Source organism: Myxocyprinus asiaticus, chromosome 17 (genome assembly GCF_019703515.2).
Source record: "Myxocyprinus asiaticus isolate MX2 ecotype Aquarium Trade chromosome 17, UBuf_Myxa_2, whole genome shotgun sequence".
Classification (NCBI taxonomy): Eukaryota; Metazoa; Chordata; class Actinopteri; order Cypriniformes; family Catostomidae; genus Myxocyprinus; species Myxocyprinus asiaticus.
The window spans coordinates 15,253,529-15,276,612 of NC_059360.1; the positions used below are offsets into that span (position 1 = coordinate 15,253,529).

The window sequence follows — 23,084 nt, forward strand, 5'->3', positions numbered from 1 at the left end:
ATGCAGGAAAGCATTCAAGAGTTATAAGCCAATTTTTCTGTCTCCTGACCCGTAGGGGGCAGTGTGCCAAAATGCTGCAGGTAACCTCAGGGCCTAATGATGATGACACGTACCAAGTTTTGTCCCAATCCCTCAAAGCCATGCGGAGATACAGCCTCAAGTTAAACTTTGTGTGTTCTTTGTCGAATTCATTGAAGCGCCATTCGAAAACGGTACGGTTTATCAAAATTCTGTGAATAACTTTTTGTCGTGAGTGCCTCTAGATGATGCAGGCCAATTTTCATGCGAACTGGACAAACGGCCTAGGACGAGTTTGAAAAAATAGGTTTTTCAGAAAATTCAAAATGGGCGACGTAGGAATTTGTTATATCGTTGGACTCGCTATACCCCACTGAATCTAATGAGAGCAGTTTGAGGATTTTATGACGAACTTTTCAGAAGTTATAAGGATGGGACAACGAGTTTGAAAAAGTGGGTTTTTCAAAACATTTAAAAATGGCGGACAGGAAGTTTGCTTGATCATGACATAATTGGTATCATTGTTCTCGGCATGAACCATGGAATCTATCAAGACCAGTCTCATGACAGTAGGCAAAAGAAGTCAATAGCTATTAGCATTTTTAGAAATAGCATTATAATTTTTGACCACAAGGTGGCGCTGTCCAGAAACTGTAAAATACAGCATTTTATGACTAAATTCAAAATGGCCGACGTCCAAAATGACCAATATTGGAATTTTTCATATCGTTGGACTCGGTATACCCCACTGAATCTAATGAAACCAATTTGATGATTTTATGACAAACTGTTGAGAAGTTATAAGCAAAAATTTGCTTTTTTCATATCTCGTGACCACTAAGTGGCACTGTTCCGAAACTGAGCAGGCATCCTCGAGTTATGGTGCCTATGACAAATAATACGTTTGGTATGAATACGCTAAAGCATTACGGAGATATACCCTCACGTCCATTCTGGCGTTCTCTTCGTCGAATTCATTGAAGCGCCATTTGAAAATGGTATGGTTTATCAAAATTCTGTGAACTGTTTTTTGTCATGAGTCTAGATGATGCAGGCCAATTTTCGTGCAAATCGGACAAACAGTCTAGGAGGAGTTCGAAAAAGTAGGTTTTCAAAACATTTAAAATGGCGGAAAACATTTTCATGATGGAAAATGACGTCATAGAGTGCAATCGAATCGTCAAGAAATTATTTCGCCCCTTCGGGGCTTGACCCCTAATAAGAAAACTAACGAAAACAATAGGGGTCTTTCGCCCCTTCAGGGCTTGACCCCTAATAATTGGTAATTAGAATCCAGTTACATTCAAAAAGTATTTTGATGACTGAAGAGATTACTTTGCATTTTATTGTCATTTGTTTAATTTAATATTTAGTGCTTTCAGATGGAAAACATTTATACATATAAATGATGTGATCCAAAATGCATTTGAGCAGCGGTGAAACACTTTCTTATGATGCGTTACATTCATACGAGCACACAGAGAAGTAAGTTTGAAGTAGGTTTGGAGCAGAAGAAATAGAAATAAACCTTGGGTAAATTGTCAGCTTTATGCTAAGCTAAAATGCTATTTCTAATCATTTTACATGCACATTTTACTAAAAGGCACGATCACATTTTTTTATCAAGAAAATTCACGTTAGAACATAATTTCTTTTTTTCTAGTAAGACCTTTGATATTAGGGCAAAAATCATATTCTTGCTAATAATTTTTGTATCGTTTTCCTGAAAAAATATCTAAAAATCATTAAAAGGATTTTAACCCTTTAAATACCAGTTTGTTTATATAATGCCACTGTTTTTTATTTTCCATATACTAAATGCTAAGGGGACATTTTTTTGGGGGGAGTATCACACTCTGGGATATGTCAGTGATTAGCAACATCATTGATTTTGATGCATTATTATTTTTTGTGCAGTCTCAGATTGAAAATAAATAAATACTCACACAGGACCTTAGAGGACAAAAATATCCATGTAAAAAAACTGCCATAAAAATATTATTATTATTATTAAATAATTATTAATAAATAATTATTAATAAATATTATTATTAATTAAATAATTATTAACCCTAAATGCCAGTTTGTTTACATAATGCCACTGTTGTTTTTTACACACACACACACACACACACACACACACACACACACACACACACATTTCTCAATACACACATACAAAACACACTCTGACATCCATACCAACACAACCACACAATTTTAGCTGCATCATTTATTCAGTTGGCCTGCAGTGCTCTATAATACAGCAAACAGAAAATATGAAAAAAGCATGTATTTACTCCATAGGCTAAACATGAGGAAAATGGCACCATCTGGTGGAAAAATATTATTATTATTTTTTTTAATCTTGATGCCAGGGCTCTGGAATGAAAGCATAATATCATAAAATTCGTGATTTTATGCTTAAATTGCACTGGGATCAAATATTGCACATTTTATGGTTTTCAATGGAGACATTTTTGTCCTGAAGGTCCTGAGTGTAACTATTTTATGTACACAGTGTATTATAGATGTAGGAACTGAGGTTGAAATATCAAAATTCCCCCCAAAATAAACACCTTTGGCAAAAGTTATTAACACAGGCAAAATGATAATAAAATAAAAAAAAAAAAATAAAAAAAATGAAAAAGACAGAAATGTCCCGAAGGTCGCACAAGGGTTAATTGGTAGGATTTAAGTGATGGGAGTATATTAAAGATAAAGATATTGATGGATAAATAGAAACTTTAGTATAGTCACATTTACATTTTTTTTTTCTTCTCATTCTCCCGCTCCTCTGGTCTGTACTATGTGTTGAGTCCAGAGGAGCTGAACATGCAGCGCTGGCTGAAGCTTTAGCTCTGACAGGTCAAGAGGCAGGGAAGAGAGGATAGTTAGTGGAGGTTTAGAGATTCTGGTCCATGCTAACAGTAGGTGGCGGTAATGCACTGTTAAGTTGCGATCCGCCATAAAATAGAAGAAGAAGAACCCCCCCCCCCCCCCCCCCTTCCCTTATGCGCCTGCGCAATTCTGTCTGCGTTATAAAACATGTCATTCGCCAGAAGGCTTCTCATCGGCGCCTCGAAAACAGCTTCATTTCAGCTTCTGAAGTATGCGTAAATTACCGAAATGATCCTCTCTGTTGCCTTGTTTAATATAAAGCGGCATAGTTTGTTTGGATAATGACTAATGCAAATAGCTTCAGAGCAATGTTGCTGTAGTTAGCTAGCTGCAGTTGACAACCTTTTAACTTTGAAAAACAATTCTCAGCAGCAAGTGAAAGTCGACTAATAATCAATATGTAAAGCGAAAGAGTTGGTTACGTAACTGTAAGTAATTAAATGACAAACAACCAAGGAGTGGATAATAACTCTTCTTTGCTAACTTTAATAATCTTTTTGTATTATACATATAAAGCCAAAGCCTTTTTATTCTGTGTCATATTCCATTTGTCATTGAATATAATCATATTGATATTGATATTGACATATGATGTGGATATCCACTCAATGGCCATATGTGTAGTATGATCAAGTTTGTATAATCGTTCTCTGACATTGTTCTCCAGGGTGTCCTCAGTGAGAAGAACATGTCCAGCACGTCTCATCTCACCCTCTACATCCACTGTGTGCTACAGCAGCACCTCTTTTTCCACAGAGCAACAAAACCCCTCCAGTCCATCTGATGACAGAATTGATCTCAGTGAATCCTGTGTCAAGGTCTGAGGACAGTCAGGCTGTGTTCTCAATAGCATACTACCGTACTACTTACTATTGCTGCAGTGTAGATTATGTATACTGTACACAGTATGCACATTTTTTTAATGCATGGAAAAACAGTGATCACACTTGTGAGAGTTACAAATAAACTCATCATCCTAGGCAAAGGCATAAAATAATAATCCTTGTATGATTGTGATATATTTTGGTATTTCTGCAGAGGCTTACTGAGATTATGGATAAAGGAGAGTATCTGAGGATAACAGTGGAGGGAGGCGGTTGTTCAGGCTTCCAGTATAAATTCTCAGTGGACAATGTCAGAAACGAAGATGACAGGTAATGACAACAATCAATGTGTAGGCGCTTTCCACAAATAGGATACAAATATTGGACTTGAAAAATGAAATAAAATGTAGTTCTTTTTCAGCAAAGCACCAGTGATTGAGTTGCTTAATATTCAGAAAGAGTTACAACTAAATATAACTTAATATTATATAAGCTGTTTTAATTTTTCAAGGCCTGTTACCAGAATTTGAGTCATAAACCTCACTAAATTTTCTAACATTAAAGGTAAAAACAAAAAAAAATCATTCGCCAGTGTAGTAAGAAAAAATAAACCTAATTCAAGAATTTTGGTTGATCTCCTGCATTTATTTCTGCTTTGGTGCCTTTCCAGAGTGTTCGAAAGAAACGGTGTCGGGGTGATAATTGACCAGGACAGTCTGGAGTTTGTGAAAGGATCCACTGTTGACTTCAGTCAGGAGCTCATCCGTTCGTCCTTTCAGGTGTTAAAGAACCCGCAGGCAGACCACGGCTGCTCATGTGGCTCATCCTTCTCTATTAAAGTCTGACGCTCATCCTCTCCATCAATTTAGTAGAATTTATTAGCCATATAACCATAAGTTGTTAATGTATGTGTGGCTATATGCTTATTTAAGATCAATCAGAAGCATCATTTACAGTTTTGTTAATATGTTGGTCTCTGATAAATGATGAAACCATTGATTAACAGCTACAGACGTCACATGATGGAGGACAACAGAATGCAGAACCTACAGCTGTTTGTGTTGTATATAAAGAAGATTGTAAATATATTTCCAATAAAGTTATAAGTCATGTACTTTGTTGCAGATATTTCTGAATTTTCATTTTCTATTGTGCAGAGTGGCTGTTGAGACTGATATATTTTTATTTCTAGAATATTCTCAAGATCAGGTGTAGCTCATCTTATAACTGCTTTTTATTTTGTGAATTGAATCATACGGACTTGTGAATAGTTGTTTCTGGAAATATCACAGTCCAATAACATTCCAGGAGTGTTGCAGTGTTCTGAGGCACATCAGAATCATGTGATGGTGAAAAGGTCAACTTTAGCATTATTTTATGAGAAACATGAAGGAATGTGAATTTTGTATTTAATGGTGACTTGATTAGATTATATAAATCAGTTTTCCATAAAGCAAATTTTTTAGTGTTGACAAGGTCTCTCTGGAGATGATCAAAGCCAAACAGTGTCAAAAGATTTTAAAGGAATGTTGCAGGTCCAATACAGGTTCATTATTATTACTACTGAAAATATTATAATGGTCCCTCAGCTTTTAAGAAACAAAAGACACATTTATAGTAATGCGCTCACAATGGAAGTCAATGGGCAAGGCATTCTGGAGGTTTTTATAAGCAGAAATATGCAGCATGTATTTTTATTTTGTTTGACAGTTTTTGTTATATATTTGTGTTAAATTAAAAATGTGTTAAGCTGTGAAGTTGTCTAAATTGTGCTTTTAGGGGTTGGTGTTCCAAAACATTTTATTGATTTTTTTTTTTTTTTTTTTTACAAATTAAGGGGAAAAATCTAAATAATATGCAGTTGTAGAACTAGCACTGAACTGGAACAACTACGTGTCACTTGTGAGATGGCCTTTTAAGCTAATGTGTAATTTTCTCAAAATGTTTTACAGTGTATGTGTAGTTACACTGTATATACGCATAACATTAGCTCTCATTAGCGTAACTCTTTTTAATCCAGATTTTAGATGAACATTTAGGCGACTGTATGAGAGAACGTGTTTATCTAAGATCCTGTAATTGGTCATTCATTTTTTGACCATTTGTAATCAGTGTTTGCCTTCACATATTCATTTTAAATGGTCATGTAGTGTGACAAATTACTTTTTAAAAGTACAAATATTTCCTGTTTTTTATTTCAATAAAAATTGAAATTGAAAAATGTCAAGCTACATGCATACATAAAAAAATCATAAACTGCCCCACTCCACCCAAAAAAACCCCCAGCAAAATAATGTTTAAAATAGTTGTAGCAGTAATGCCTGTCACACCGCAGGACGTCAACTTTCCAGAAGTATTTCATCTTCCCGTAAACATTCATTCAGTAACATGTGACAGTACTTGAATTTGAACAAATGAATTCGATATATATATATATATATATATATTACATATATATACATATATATGCACATCTTGTTTTATTATTAAAGTTGTCTTTTAATAAACATTTCACAAAAATATACAAAAGAATGTCTTTACAAATGATATTTACATTGATAAGAAAATGAACATATGCATTAAACATCTCTTTCAATGAGAATGACACACTGAAGGACAGAAAATGTTGCATTTCATATCTTCAGTTCACTCCGAGCCTCGACAATTTAAAAAAAAAAAAAACTTTGATTCCAAATCAGAATGAAATGTAATGTCATCAAGGCTTCAGCAGCAAGATGAACAGTGATTCGGGATAAGACAGCATAGAAACAAACTCTTTTAATTCATTTTTCTGAGGAATTGCATTACTGTTTTTTCTTTTAAACTTGATCTCAGACATGAAACACTTAGCATACAGTTCATACCTACACGCACAAACAGACATATCTCAAGTTTACTAATAGAGCTAAAGTTGCTACATATGCGGTTAGGAGTGTCATCTATGGTTCAGGGGGACTGAGGTTTAATGATTGAATACCACGTTCAAGATTCAACATTAAAAGACCACTGGACTACCACAGTGAGCAGGTCAAGTATACAGTGCATAGAATGCTTTGGCATGCTGACATCCGAGAACATAACACACGTGTTACATTCAGGGAGAAGGCCACAGGAGATCTATGAATCTTCAAAAAGAACCAACAAACCAAACCAGCAGATAAACAAATTCAACAAAAATCAGGTTATCATACAAAATGGGAATCTCCAACAAAAACAGCACACCTAAATGAACAAACAACACCCAACGGGTAGTTTAAGGCTAATCGTACTTAGCTTGCTACAAGTTCTTTTTCATTTGGAAGAAAATCTTAGAAACTATGATACAGACAGAAAACAAAAGACATACTAGAACTTGTAACAAGAATTTTTTTTTTTTTTTTAATTAGGGGGTAAACACACACATCTGACAAGTTCATTTAACAGTTGGGTCTTGGGAAACTTCAACCCAAATGTCATTCAAAAACTGTTCAGTTCAGGTATGGGTATTGACCGTGCTTGCAGCGCATTAAGGCTTTGTTTACACTGCACACAAATCCGATTATTTTTTTTAAAATCCGATCTACAGGACTAACTGTCCACACATTCATTTCAGAAGTGAAGAAATCTGATCCATTTGTTCAGTGTGCTCAATATCCGGAGTATCTACGTTGGCTGCTAAAGTAATGGTCTAAGTGTGAGAGTAGCTATCAGTGTTGAAAGAGAGGATGGAAAAGAGTTCAGTGACAGAGGCATTTTACACATTCATACTTGAATTTCATAATGAATGTCACATAATGCAAAGAGTGAGTGGAAATGAGTGTATTAGGACCAGTGTTATAGTAATCCACTACAAATGAACAGGGGCCGAGCCAGGAGTTTTTCACAGGGGTGGCCTGGCAGGGGCCAGTGATCAGTCTGTAGTGGCACAGAAATTTTCAGGCAGCATTTCCGTATTGTCGGGGGGGGGCATATAGTGACACCTGGGACAGAGAGGTGCAGCGGCCACCCTTGGCCACCCCCCAGCTCCGCCAATTCAAATGTCTAATTATTTCTCTAAAATTGTAATCAGATTACTTTACCAATTACTTTACTTTTAAGTTACTTTCTAAAACATTTCCACTCAACAAATAAAAAATAATGTCTATATTTCATTCTTGTTCATTGATACAATTCATGACTCATCACCTCACATTTCTCCTTCACAATGACTCATTACGGGGCCATAATTCATGTATTCCACATAAAAAATATATCAGAAATAGGTATACCCCTATAATGTACATAAAAATAAATAAATTAATTGAAAGTCAGTAACTGTAATCTGATAACAAGAATTTAAAATGTAATGCATTACACTACTTGTATGACTAAAAGTATTTAAATTACAGTAACTAAATACTTTGTAATCGGATTACACTGATTAGGACAGAGCTCCGGACAATATTGTGCACATTTTTATGCTGTTATATAGGTGTCACAGCCCGAATAACCAAAAATAAATTGATGATGAATTCGGTCACAACATTTCACACAACATATGGATCTGGTTTGGATAAGGTTTGTAAACACTGAATTGCTATTTTTCTGTTCAGACTACAAACAACTAATTGGACTTGGCAAAAATGGCAAATGGTCGGATATGGCAAAAAATCATTTAACAAAAAAAAATATATATATTTGCCATATTTTTGATACCAGTCTGAACAAAGCCTAGGATGCCTGCACTTAGTCATAAATAAGACAGATGTTTGAAGACCACTATCTGATGTTCCTCACTCTATGATTCTGTTCACTCATGCAGTCAGCAGGGCTCATGATGGTTTTGAGGCATTGGAGATGTGAAGACTGCTTGCCCTCAATGAGGAGTGTGGATACATCGCCACACAAATAGGCTGATTGGAGAAAAAAGTACAAGGAGAAAGTGGGTCATTGACAAATAAGGATGTCCGAGGTGGTACTTTTTTTTTACTTATCTGTTTTGTAATGAATATGTTTTTTTTTTTTTAAACTAATTACAAAAATAATGTAAAAACAATATAAATCTTTTAAAAATGTAATGTAAAACAAACATGCCATGTTCGTAGAAATGTAATATTTGTGTCCATGTTGGTTGCATACATTTTTTTAAAAACATTTATAGCATTTTCTACAAAAAATGTCAAGAAGTGTAACCATCACGTAAAAGGAATTAAAATACTATAAATAGTTTACACGACTTTCTTTTTTTTAATATTTTACTTAAATATTTCTCATGTTTTTGTTTTCTTCCCAAATATTTGACCTAAACAAAATGTGCCTTTTCATAAAAATAGCAAAACATGTGATTTCTTTTTTCACACAGTCATGAGTGTCTAAAGGGTCCTCTCTGTTTGTGTTTTGACAACAGAATGGCTACCTTAATGTTAATTACACCACCTGACTGATTTGGTGGGCAAGTTTTTCAAATATTAATGGTATTTTAAAACAAAATGGTTTCACTGATTATTTAAAAAAAAATAATAATAAAAGAAATAATAATAACATGATTCCAAACTACTTTTTTCAGCTTTTAATGAGACTTTTATTTACATATTTATTTATTTCTCTCTGGACGGTTACACCATTCAGACATTTTTGACTTTAAAACCCAGAAAAAATTATCAAAATGAATTAGAACTCAGAAATCGAAAACATGTTTATCATAGTTGAGGTGTATTCAAGTAATTGTTTTGAGTGAATTGCATTTTTGACATCACTGACACAAATATGAAAAACATTACCAACAAGAATGTTTTCAATAGCTCTGTTCTAAATCCTTGTGAGCTGCCTACCTAGACAGCATTTTTAGGTGCTATCCCTAGATGAAGATTCCGAAAGGTAGACAGTAACATTATTTTGCCTTATAAGAAACCTTGTTTTGGCCAGATTCTAAGGCAACATCGTTTGTATTCTTTGCTGAGAAGGCAATCATATAGTGCATTGAAACAATGCTTGCAGATAGCTTTCTCCATGTATAAACAGCTCTTTAGAAAACAGTTATTCAGGGTGATGATTATACTGAAATAAATTCACTCAATACTGAATTGTGAGTCGTGTCTCTCCTGTGCTTCATGTGAGCAGCGCTATTTGAGAGGCACACAGACTTGCTGCCCATGAAATCAGTTAGGATCTACTGTCTATATAAGCTGTAGACAGAAAGGCAGCTCACTATATTTTTGGAACAGATGACTTAAATAACTGTACATGAGTCAATAGATCAAAACTGAATGTTCTTTTGGTAAAACTACACTGATGAACTGGATCCTGAAATTATAACAAAGAGAAGGCAAACACTGACAGCATTGTCACAATATGCTGATTTTAAAAAGGAAAAAGGAAAAGTAAGTATTCAAATGATATGAAACCACATCAGTTAAAACTGCAGAGTTTAACAGAACACACACCTTCTATCGTCTCCTCCGGCACTGACAACATATCGATCCCCACTGGTGAAGCGGATGTTGGTCAGGTGGGCGGAGTGGCCCAGAAAACGCTTGTGTTTGGCCTGAGGACACAAATTCTAATGAGACAATTTGCTATTTTATCCTGAAGGAAGCAGGAATATGTAAGAAGAGGGTACATTTTTTACTTTTTAATAAAATTTTTAAAATCCCAGTTGTTCAGTTGTGGGAATGTATTGAGCTGTGTTGGTAGAAATCCTTTTTACAGAAGTTATAAACCTTAAGCTGTGCCACATTCAGCTGTTTTTATTGACTCATGTGATTCCCTGTCATGTGCTTTTTTCCTTAGCATTCAGTAAATACAATATGCAGAACTAGTAAGAGTCCTGTTCAGTTTTGGAACAATAAAAGCACAGTGGCTAGATTGAAATAGCTTAAATGGATAATTCACCCAAATATGAAAATTCTCTTATCATTTACTCACCCTATTGCCATCCCAGATGTGTATGACTTTCTTTCTTCTGCTGAACACAAATGAAGATTTTTAGAAGAATATTTCAGCTCTGTAGGTCCATACAATGCAAGTGAATGGTGGCCAGAACTTCCAAAATACATATAAAGGCAGCATAAAATTAATCCATGCGACACCATGCAGTTAAATGTATATCTTCAGAAGTGATATGATGGGTGTGGGTGAGAAACAGAGCAACATTTAAGTCCTTTTTACGATAAATATAATATAAATATAAATGATCCTCCCTGCCCAATAGGTGGCGATATGCACAAAAAATACAAATCACCAAAAACAAAAGAACGTGAAAGTGGAAATTTTTAGTAAAAAAGAACTTAAATATTGATCCGTTTCTCACCCACACTTATATAACTTCTGAAGATATAGATTTAACCACTGGAGTCAAATGGATTACTGATTTTTGGAGCTACAAAGGTCTGATCACCATAGACTGTATGGACCTACAGAGCTGAGATATTCTTCTTAAAATCTTTGTTTGTGTTCAGCAGAAGAACAAAAGTCATACACATCTGGGATGGCATAAGGGTGAGTAAATGATGAGTTATTTGTCAAATGCACAACAGATTGTTAAAAATTGACAGTTGGTCAGTTTATATTGTCAAACTTTCAAAACAAAAAACTTTAAAAAAAAACAAACAAAAAAACCCCCCATAAAAGTATTATAGAGAAATGCAGTATACTTACAAACTTCTCTGGGCACGGAAAGTCGAACAGCTTTACCATTCCAAAGTCGTCGCCTGTGACAATGTTGATGCCGGAGTGTGAGACACACGCACAGGTGACATCTGCTTTATCTGTGTTCCTGGACCAGATTCCCACCACCTCGTCCCCCAGGACACTACAGACACACACAAACACTTTAGCACTACAGTAACATTACATTCAATATATATACAGTATATACAGTTGAAGTCAGACGTTTACATACACTTAGGTTTAAATCATTAAAACTCATTTTTTAACCACTCCACAGATTTAATATTAGCACACTATAGTTTTGGCAAGTCATTTAGGACATCTATTTTGTGCATGACACGAGTAATTTTTCCAACAATTGTTTACAGACAGATTGTTTCACTTTTAATTGACTATATTACAATTCCAGTGGGTCAGAAGTTTACATACACTAAGTTAACTGTGCCTTTAAGCAGCTTGGAAAATTCCAGAAAATGATGTCACGCCTTTAGACAATTGGTCAATTAGCTTCTGATAGGAGGTGTACTGAATTGGAGGTGTACCTGTGGATGTATTTTAGGGCCTACCTTCAATCTCAGTGCCTCTTTGCTTGACAGCATGGGAAAATCAAAAGAAATCAGCCAAGACCTCAGAAATAAAATTGTGGACCTCCACAAGTCTGGTTCATCCTTGGGAGTAATTTCCAAATGCCTAAAAGTACCACGTTCATCTGTACAAACAATAGTACTCAAGTATAAACACCATGTTACCACACAGCCATCATACCGCTCAGGAAGGAGATGCATTCTGTGTCCTAGAGATGAATGTAGTTTGGTGCGAAAAGTGCAAATCAATCCCAGAACAACAACAAAGGACCTTGTGAAGATGCTGGAGGAAACAGGTAGAAAAGTATCTATATCCACAGTAAAACAAGTCCTATATTAACATAACCTGAAAGGCTGTTCAGCAAGGAAGATCCACTGCTCCAAAACCGCCATAACAAAGCCAGACTACAGTTTGCAAGTGCACATGGGGACAAAGATCTTACTTTTTGGGAAATGTCTAATGAAACAAATATTGAACTGTTTCACCATAATGATCATCGTTTTGTTTGGAGCAAAAAGGGTGAGGCTTGCAAGCCGAAGAACACCATCCTGATGTGGGGATGCTTTGCTTCAAGAGGGACTGGTGCACTTCACAAATAGATGGCATCATGAGGAAGGAAAATTATGTGGATATATTGAAGCAACATCTCAAGACATCAGCCAGGAAGTTAAAGCTCAGTGGCAAATGGGTCTTCCAAATGGACAATGACCCTAAGCATACCTCCAAATTTCTGGCAAAATGGCTTAAGGACAACAAAGTCAAGGTACTGGAGTGGCTATCAGAAAGCCCTGACCTCAGTCTGATAGAAAATTTGTGGGCCGAACTTAAAAAGCATGTGCGAGCAAGGAGGCCTACAAACCTGACTCAGTTACACCAGTTCTGTCTGGAGGAATGGACCAAAATTCCAGAAACTTATTGTGAGAAGCTTGTGGAAGGCTACCCAAAACGTTTGACCCAAGTTAAACAATTTAAAGGCAATGCTACCAAATACTACCAAAGTGTATGTAAACTTCTGACCCACTGGGAATGTGATGGAAGAAATAAAATCTGCAATAAATCATTCTCTCTACTATTATTATGACATTTCACATTCTTAAAATAAAGTAGTGATCCTAACTGACCTAAAACAGGGAATGTTTTCTATGATTAAATGTCAGGAACTGAGTTTAATGTATTTGGCTAAGGTGTATGTAAACCTCTGACTTCAACTGTATATACCGATCAGCCACAAAATGAAAACCACCTGCCTAATATTGTGTAGGTCCTCCTCGTGCCACAAAACAGCACCAACCCACATCACAGAATAGCATTCTGAGATGCTATTCTTCTCACCAGTATTTTACAGTGCGGTTATCGGAGTTACTGTAGACTTTGTCAGTTTGAACCAGTCTGGCCATTCTCCATTGACCGCTCTCATCAAGAAGGCATTTCCGTCCGCAGAACTGCTGCTCACTGGATGTTTTTTGTTTTTGGCACCATTCACAGTAAATTCTAGAGACTGTTGTGTGTGAAAATCCCAGGAGTTACAGAAATACTCAAACCAGCCTGTCTGGCACCAACAATCATCCATATGATTATCTAATCAGCCAATCATGTGGCAGCAGTGTGGTGCATAAAATCATGCAGATATGGGTCAGGAGCTTCAGAAAATGATTACATCAACCATCAGAATGGGGAAAAAATGTGATCTTAGTGATTTGGACTGTGGCATGATTGTTGGTGCCAGATGGGCTGGTTTGAGTATTTCTGTAACTGCTGATCTCCTGGGATTTTCACGCAAAACAGTCTCTAGAATTTACTCAGAATGGTAGATAATAATTTATTTGTATAACTTAGATAATCGCTCTGTACAATTGTGGTGAGAAGAATATAATCTCAGAATGCTATTCTGAGATGCGGGTTGGTGCTGTTTTGGCAGCACGAGGAGGACCTACACAATATTAGGCAGGTGGTTTTAATGTTGTGGCTGATTGGTGTATATACAGTATATATAAATATATATTATACACAGTATATATGCTATTAGTATATATTTTGGTGTTTTTGTATGTTTATATATTCACACATATTTCGACTTAACACATGATTCTAATGCCAAAATGAGTATGTGATTTTTGTGTATTTACTGGTAGATTGAGTTGAGATTTATCATTTCTGTGGGAAAATGTTCACATACAGATGTTACGTACAAATACGTGTAGTGAATGAGATCAAATGTGAGTGTGGGTGCAGTTAGTTACCTTGTCCATGTGGCCCAGGTTATTCTGTCAATCAATGCTTGCTCAGTGACTTGCTTCCCAGAGGGCACCTCATAGACAACACGTTTATAAGCACCAGTTGACAACTGCAGAGAACAATATGTAAAGGCAGAATGAATGAGGTTGTCTAGGGCCGACCAACACAGCCTGGCAGCAACAGCAAAGAGTATGTCAATTTACACATTACACACAGGTAAATATGTGTATTTAAAAGAAGAAGAAGAGACTTCTATATTTCACCACACTATTAAAATACTTAGAAAATGCTGGAAGATGCTGTAACTAAACCTCTTGCATGGTCGTCAGTGTAACAGATGTTTTTCGGATCCAAAGTAGACATATACTGGCCAAATAAATGTTTTTGCCAGCAACATATATATTGCAAATATTTAATTACATGTTTAATATTTTGGACGGCTATTTAAGCGTGAAATGTAATTATATTGTTACATCACTACTCAAGATAGTCACTAGTGAAGGGCTTGAAACAGCAAGTTCTTGTGGTGCTAATCAGCGTTATTTTCATGCAGCAAGTGATCAGTCACATGACATTTATGGGTCAGTTTATTGGCTCAAAAATGTATGAAGCTCTCATGAGCAAAGATGGCAGTTTTCAAATTGCGTACGTCCAAGAGTGGCTGCGCCAACCAAGCAACTGCCATTCAGGTGAATGGTAATACTAGCTGATGGTATTTGGCAAACTTCAGGCAAATACCAGTTCCAGTGGTTCCTTCATGTCTTTAGCTGTCACTCTAGGATTCTTGTTTACCTCATTGAGCATTCTACGGTGTGCCCTTTGAGTCATCTTGGCTGGATGGCCACTTCTATGGAGAGTAGCCACAGTACACAGTACCATTTATAGACAATTTGTCTAACTGTGGACAGATGAATATCTAAGCTCTTTGAGATAACTTTGTAACACTTTCCAGCTTTATGCAAATATATATATATATATATATATATATATATATATATATATACAGGTGCATCTCAGTAAATTAGAATGTCGTGGAAAAGTTCATTTATTTCAGTAATTCAACTCAAATTGTGAAACTCGTGTATTAAATAAATTCAATGCACACAGACTGAAGTAGTTTAAGTCTTTGGTTCTTTTAATTGTGATGATTTTGGCTCACATTTAACAAAACCCACCAATTCACTATCTCAAAAAATTAGAATACATCATAAGACCAATAAAAAAAATTTTTTTAGTGAATTGTTGACCTTCTGGAAAGTATGTTTATTTACTGTATATGTACTCAATACTTGGTAGGGGCTCCTTTTGCTTCAATTACTGCCTCAATTCGGCGTGGCATGGAGGTGATCAGTTTGTGGCACTGCCGAGGTGGTATGGAAGCCCAGGTTTCTTTGACAGTGGCCTTCAGCTCATCTGCATTTTTTGGTCTCTTGTTTCTCATTTTCCTCTTGACAATACCCCATAGATTCTCTATGGGGTTCAGCTCTGGTGAGTTTGCTGGCCAGTCAAGCACACCAACACCATGGTCATTTAACCAACTTTTGGTGCTTTTGGCAGTGTGGGCAGGTGCCAAATCCTGCTGGAAAATTAAATCAGCATCTTTAAAAAGCTGGTCAGCAGAAGGAAGCATGAAGTGCTCCAAAATGTCTTGGTAAACGGGTGCAGTGACTTTGGTTTTCAAAAAACACAATGGACCAACACCAGCAGATGACATTGCACCCCAAATCATCACAGACTGTGGAAACTTAACACTGGACTTCAAGCAACTTGGGCTACGAACTTCTCCACCCTTCCTCCAGACTCTAGGACCTTGGTTTCCAAATGAAATACAAAACTTGCTCTCATCTGAAAAGAGGACTTTGCACCACTGGGCAACAGTCCAGTTCTTCTCCTTAGCCCAGGTAAGACGCCTCTGACGTTGTCTGTGGTTCAGGAGTGGCTCAGTCCATTCCTTGTGAAGTTCAGCCAAATTCTTTAATCGATTTTGCTTGACAATCCTCATAAGGCTGCGGTTCTCTCGGTTGGTTGTGCATCTTTTTCTTCCACTCAGCTTTCTGTTAACATGCTTGGATACAGCACTCTGTGAACATCCAGCTTCTTTGGCAATGAATGTTTGTGGCTTACCCTCCTTGTGAAGGGTGTCAATGATTGTCTTCTGGACAACTGTCAGATCAGCAGTCTTCCCCATGATTGTGTAGCCTAGTGAACCAAACTGAGAGACCATTTTGAAGGCTCAGGAAACCTTTGCAGGTGTTTTTAGTTGATTAGCTGATTGGCATGTCACCATATTCAAATTTTTTGAGTTTTTGTTAAATGTGAGCCAAAATCATCACAATTAAAAGAACCAAAGACTTAAACTACTTCAGTCTGTGTGCATTGAATTTATTTAATACACGAGTTTCACAATTTGAGTTGAATTACTGAAATAAATGAACTTTTCCACGACATTCTAATTTATTGAGATGCACCTGTATATATATATATATATATATATATAATTTGATCATTGGTCTTCTGAGATCTCTTTTTTGAAAGGCATGGTCCACATCAGTGGATGCTTCTTATGAATAGCAAACTCAAAATGTTTGAGTGCTTTTTATAAGTCAAAGTAGCTTTAACCCACACCTCCGACCTCATTTCATTAATTGGATGCCACGTTTGCCAACTCCTGACTCTAATTAGCTTTTGTTGATGTAAGCCTTGATTGATGTATTTGATATGTACAAGAACAATACAATAATTTGTGTGTTATTAGTTCAAATAGATCGTGTTTGTTCATTATTGTAACACAGATGAAGATCAAACCAGATTTTAAGACAAATTTATACATAAATGCAGGTAATTACAAAGGGTTCACATACTTTTTCTTGCCACTGTGTATATATATATATATATATATATATATATATATATATATATATATATATATACACTACTGTTCAAAAGTTTAGGGTCACTTACTCATTCTTTATTATAATTTTTGTTCACATTTTAGAATAATAGTAAAGTTGTCACAACTATGGAATAATAGAAATGGAAATGTGGGAATTATGTTGTGACTAAAAAAATCCAAAATAAATCAAAACTGTGTTATATTTTAGCATCTTCAAAGTAGCCACACATTGCCTAGATTTTGCAGAAATGTACTCTTGACATTTTCTCAACCAACTTCTTGAGGTATCACCCTGGGATGCTTTTTAAACAGTATTAAAGGAGTTCCCATATATATGCTGGGCACTTAGTGGCTGTTTTTCTTAACTATTTGGTTCAAGTCATCCATTTCAAAAACTTTTTTTTTTTTTTTAAATACAATTTTAGTTCTTTAATTAAATAAATTAATATGGTGGCACAATTATATTTTTGTCTACAAAACTAATTTCAAACATTTAAGCATATGCCTTCAGATCAAAAGGTTTTTAAGATCATGAAAAACATTTCAGGCAAGTGACCCCAAACTTTTGAACGGTAGTGTGTATATATATATATATATATATATATATATATATACACACACAACTGTTAGTTCTGGTCCCCGAATCTGATTGGAGGAGAGACGTTCCATGAGTACTGATGTCTCAGATCAGCAGCACTCATACGCTTTACTGTTTGTATCACTCCGCTTGTGTTCATGGCATTCTGAACTAAAGTTTAAGAGCAGTTCAGATGTGTTAAAAGAAGCTAGATGTGTGTCTTTTCATTTTTCCCTGTGACATTAAAGATTTTAGCCAGCAGGTGGTGACAAAAGATCATTTTTATGTGTTATGAGCCAGTAAATTTTGACGTGCATTGAGTCAGTGCACTACAGTCAGCGAGTGGTTTCTTTGAAGTCCTCGACATTGTCTCTGACTCCATGACTGCTCGGTTTAATATTACAACACTAAAGCTGGGAAAAACAGTTAAACAGCTTCAACATTATGGCTTATCACAGCTGAGACAACAGACGGAGTAATCAAAAACATACTATAGAACAGTTTCTATAGTGAATAACTCTTGTATATATTTGTATATACTCTTATTTATATTTCTTTTTTTTTTTTCCTTTTTTTTCTGATTAACAATTTTTATTGATTCACATATTGAACACAGAAAAACAAAACATATATACACTGAATCAACAATTAACCCCCACTATTACCCCTCCCCTCCCAATCCCCAACCCCACCCTGGCCCCCAACAACATCCCAGTAGTCATACATGATTATAGATACACACACACAAAAATAATAATAATAATGATAATCACACATCCAGAAATGCCAGATATCCGCCCCATTTCCCTACAAACAGGTTCAATTTCCCCAGTCATCTAAATGACCTTTTTTCAAAGGCCACCACCGTCCCCATCTCCGAGCACCACTCCTGAAATGAGGGCGCTCCAGCCGACCTCCATCCCCTTAAAACTATCTGCCTGGCGATCATGACACTGGTTAGGACCCAACTCTGTATGTCTCTATTCTCTACATCATTGACCGCCCCATCGCCCAAAATACAGAGTCTGGGGCAAAATGAAACCCGAGTGCCCAATATGTCACACACAAATCTCTGAACCTTCAGCCAAAACTCCTGGATCTTAACACACCACCAAAAGACATGGGTCATGTCTCCATCCTGTGATTGGCATCGCCAGCAGGTGGGTGTGTCTTTAAGGCCAAGCCTATACAATCAAGAGGGGGTCCAATAGAATCTACATAAAATCTTGAATTGCATAAGGCAATTTGAATTGCATCTCTAGATGCAGACTTATAATTTTTTAGAATCCTAGCCCACACTCCCTCCTCCAATACCAAGTTTAAATCTTTCTCACATAATCTCTTGACAGAAGTTAAAGCTCTGTCCCCCAGACTCTGAATTAGCAGGGAGTAATACACTGATGCCTCATGACCTTTTCCAAAAGCAGTAATCACCCCTCCCAGAGTGTCTGCCACTTTAGGGGGGTGTAAGCTACTCCCAAAAATAGTACAGAGCAGGTAAATACCTAAAGAACTGAGATCTGGGAATCCTAAAATGTTGAACTAAATTTTCAAAGGATCTCAACACTCCGCTCTCATATACTGTAGGTCAACGAGTGTATTAACCTCCCTCACAATCCATTCTGACCAGGAAAAAGGGGACTTATTAATACATAATTTTGGGTTCAGCCATATGCTCGAGGCAACATTTAAGTAAATGTCAGAATTAAACACCCTGGACACTTTTGTCCATACCGAGTGCAAATGCGAGATACTGGGGTGTAATTTAACTTCTCCGGTTAGTTTGATAGAAAGGCTTTGTATAGCGAAATAGGGGCAAGAAATTCCTGTTCAATACAAAACCAGGGAGGGGCTCTCTCAGGTGGAAGAAACCAATGAGCCAAATGTCTGAGACCGAACGCATAATAATAAAACAAAATCTTGGGTAGGTCTAGCCCTCCTTTGTCAATCGGCCTATGCAGCTTACTGAAATATAATCAGGGACGTTTACCTTTCCAAATGAAGGACTTTGCTATGCTATCAAATTGCTTGAAATAAGAGAGGGGGACATCTACAGGGAGAGATTGTAGCAGGTAGTTGAATTTTGGAATACAATTATTTTTAATAACATTAACCTTCCTAATCATAGATAAATGTAATGAAGCCCTCCTGCCCACATCGCTCGAAAACCTTTTTATTAAAGGGTCAAAATTAACTAAATCACACAAATTTGCTGGGAATAAAATGTCCAAATACTTAATGCCCTGCTTGGGCCACTGAAAGGCGCCCAGCTGAAAAGCCGTTATCGGGCAGTACGCTGTCAGAGACAAAGCTTCGGATTTAGACCAATTAACTCTGTATCCCGAGAAAGTAGAAAAGGAATGAATAATTCTGTGGAGGCAAAGCATAGATCTAGAAGGGTAGGAGACGAATAATAAAATATAATCTGCATAAAGCAGAAGCTTATGCACCACACCTCCCACCATCACCCCTGGAAAATCATCCTTCTTTCTTATCGCGGCTGCTAATAAAGACAGAACAATAATGGGGAAAGAGGGCAACCCTGCCGGGCGCCCCTATCCAGAGTAAAAAAATCTGAAATTAATCCATTTGTTTGTACCGCCGCTACCGGATGTCTATTAAGTACCTTAATCCATCCAATAAAGGTACTCCCAAACCCATACATTTCCAAAATCTTAAAAAGATAATCCCATTCTACCAAGTGAGATGGCAGCGAATGGAGTCTGATCATTCACCACTGACCACATATATTGATGAAATAACTAATGTTATCAGAAGAGCTGTGGCCCCGAATAAACCCCACCTGATCTATATGTATAAGAGATGTCATAACTTTACTTAATCGGTTAGCCAAAATTTTAGATGGATCAGAGAAATTGGATGGTAACTCTTACACTCGCTTGGATCTTTGTGCTTTTTAAGAATCAGACTGATTCGGGCTTGCGTCATGGTTGGCGGAAGCTTTCCATTCTTTAATGATTCCATATAAACTAGCAAAAGCTGTAGCATAAGATCTAAAAACTCAGCGGCAAAGCTGTCTGGCCCCGAAGGCTTGCCTGTAGGCAAGGCCTTAATTACCTCGCCAAGCTCCTCCAAGGTTATCTAAGAATCAAGAGAATTTTTTTGCTCATTCGTCAGTTTAGGGAATTCTAATGGTTCCACAAAGTTTCTAATATCAGTAGATGTAGACGTGGAACTATAGAGATCAAGATAGAATTTTCCAAAAGCATTATTAATATCAATGGCCGAGGTAAAAATTTCACCACCAGCTGATGGAATGGTAGAAAAAGACTCTCTGCTTTATATATCTAGCCAAAAGCTTCCCTGCTTTGTCCCCCAACTCAAAGTATGACTGGCTTGCCCTGAATAGCCAAAACTCCACTTTCCACGACAAAATAGTATTATATACTGTATTTCAATCGGGTCAATTCTCTGAGGCCATCAGATTACATACGGCGCTTCAGCTCTGCCTCGGCACTTTTAATATTTCTTTCAAACTCCACGAGTTCTCATGCTTTGTATTTTTTGATGAATGCTTACACACTTTTTCTTCACTATGATCGAGGACTGAGTCCATCAGTAGATTAAAGTTTCCTCCCAATGTTATATAATGAGGTGTGCCAGCGGCTTATAACATCCATTCAAGATCTATAAAAAAGCCCTGATCATCAGCGTTAGGTGTGTAAATATTAGCCAAAATCAACCTTTGCCCCTGAATTTCTGCTAAAACAATAATGACTCTTCCTAATTTATCTTTACTCTGTTTGAGACATTTGAATTGTAGATGTTTACTTATCAATGTAATGACTCCCCTGCTCTTATTTGAGCCAGGACTAAAGAAACGATATCCACCCCATATCTTCCCAAATTTTTCAGCTTCCTATGGGGAAAAATGCATTTCTTGAAGAAACACTATACCATATTTCTTACGTTTAAGAAAATAAATAACCTTCCTTCTTTTTATGGGGTGCCCCAACCCATTCACATTCTACGTGGAGAGAGACAATCCACTCATATTAACATTTGACAATTTGACATATTAGAAAAAATAGATTGTGTGTCAAAAAAAAAATGATAAAGACCACATTCCAACATTAGTGCAACAGTCAAACCCCGAACTTCCCACAGAACCAAACAAACAGAAAAAAAAAACGTGCGCATTAACCCCATGCACAACAGCGCCAACCGGTGTCCATTCCTCAAAACTAAAACAGTCCATGTATGCCTACGAGAGCCCCCATGACAACTTTGCCATTGGATTACTCGAGTCCGGTGTTTCTATAAAAATTTTGTGAGACAGAATTACATAACAGAATAAAATCTATAAAACAAACTCCAGCCAATAGGTGGGATAAACACAAAGAACATGTAGATTCATCCACATAACTGTCCTGAAGGTGTGTTCCTCCACAAAACAAGCTTTAGCCGCTAGTGGAACCAGCAAAAAAAAAAATAGCTGTTCAGTTTCCTCAGGCAGTCGAATGAATGTTCAGTGAGCCAGCCCAGTCGGCTATTACACGAGTGCAACAAATGACCTAATCACTCCAATGTCCTGCAAGAAATACTCCACAAAACAAACTCCAACCAATAGGAGGCATAAGCACAAAGAACATGCAGATTCATCCAAAACATTGTCCTGAAGAACTGTTACTACACAAAACAAACTCCAGCTGCTAGGCAGAACCAGCACCAAAAGAAACAAAAAAGGCACTCAGTTCCCTCGGACGGTCAAGTGAATGTTCAGTGAGTCGGTCCACTCGGCTGCAAGTGATTATCACACAATGACTTCCTCACTCTTTATGAAGGACAATACTTGTTAGGGACATATAAATACTTTGTGGCCATCCTTAGCATCTATTCTCAATTTGGCCGGGAACATCAGTGCAAAAGCGAACTTCCGTTGATGTAAGAGTTTCTTACATTCCTTGAATTGATCACGTTTCTCTCATCGAATTCGCAAAGTCAGGGAACAAGAAAATGCTGAGGTTCTTCCAAGAAAGCCTTCCTTTACTCATCGCCTCGCATAACATGAGACCTTTATTGGATGATCTCAGAAATTTGGCCAGAATTGATCGAGACCTGTCTCCCTCAGCGGATCACCGAGCCGGAACTCTGTGAGCTTGCTCGATTTCCAGCTTACGACCTGCTGACGAGGAGGTGGGCGGGGCCGGGCCTTGAGTGCACACAGCCGGCCCCCAATCGGGCTAATCAGCGAGGAGAGGAATAAAGCGAAGCCAGATGAGGCAATTTGAGAGAGAGAGAGAGCCACACGCAGCTGCCGTGCCTGTGTGTTTTGTGTCTTTTTGTTGAATTAAATATTACTTTGACTGTTCAGCCAGTTCCTGCCTCCTCCTTGCCCATCTGAACTGTGTTACATTGGTGCCGAGACCCGGGAAGGAGGAGGGATGCGCTTTCGTGGAGTCCT

The 23,084-nt window shown here is 37.0% G+C and overlaps 2 protein-coding genes across 5 annotated transcripts in view; one reads left to right on the forward strand and one right to left on the reverse strand.

Annotated features, from left to right (window-relative positions):
* Positions 1-3,021: 3,021 nt before the first annotated feature.
* Positions 3,022-4,857, forward strand: isca2 (iron-sulfur cluster assembly 2). The gene is made up of 4 exons (XM_051722384.1): positions 3,022-3,128; positions 3,587-3,737; positions 3,958-4,073; positions 4,414-4,857. The coding sequence occupies exons 1-4, from the start codon at positions 3,067-3,069 to the stop codon at positions 4,586-4,588; spliced, it is 504 nt and encodes a 167-aa protein (XP_051578344.1). The 5' UTR covers positions 3,022-3,066; the 3' UTR covers positions 4,589-4,857.
* A 3,460-nt stretch (positions 4,858-8,317) lies between these two features.
* The window catches only part of LOC127454855 (echinoderm microtubule-associated protein-like 5), a 206,223-nt gene continuing 191,456 nt past the window's right edge, over positions 8,318-23,084 (reverse strand). For all 4 annotated transcript variants that reach the window (XM_051722326.1, XM_051722324.1, XM_051722325.1 and 1 more), the window contains 4 exons: positions 14,195-14,298; positions 11,358-11,511; positions 10,145-10,245; positions 8,318-8,614 (listed from right to left, as the gene is read on the reverse strand). In XM_051722326.1, coding sequence (XP_051578286.1) covers positions 8,578-8,614; positions 10,145-10,245; positions 11,358-11,511; positions 14,195-14,298 — 396 coding nt within the window. In that variant the 3' untranslated portion in view covers positions 8,318-8,577. The remainder of the gene's footprint in view (positions 8,615-10,144; positions 10,246-11,357; positions 11,512-14,194; positions 14,299-23,084) is intronic.

Excerpts from the sequence above, each read along its gene's own strand:
- isca2 (XM_051722384.1), top strand. The coding sequence starts at position 3,067 with ATGTCATTCGCCAGAAGGCTTCTCATCGGCGCCTCGAAAACAGCTTCA. Across the intron at positions 3,129-3,586 it reads GCTTCATTTCAGCTTCTGAA|GGTGTCCTCAGTGAGAAGAA; the intron begins GTATGCGTAAAT and ends ATTGTTCTCCAG. Across the intron at positions 3,738-3,957 it reads TCAGTGAATCCTGTGTCAAG|AGGCTTACTGAGATTATGGA; the intron begins GTCTGAGGACAG and ends GTATTTCTGCAG.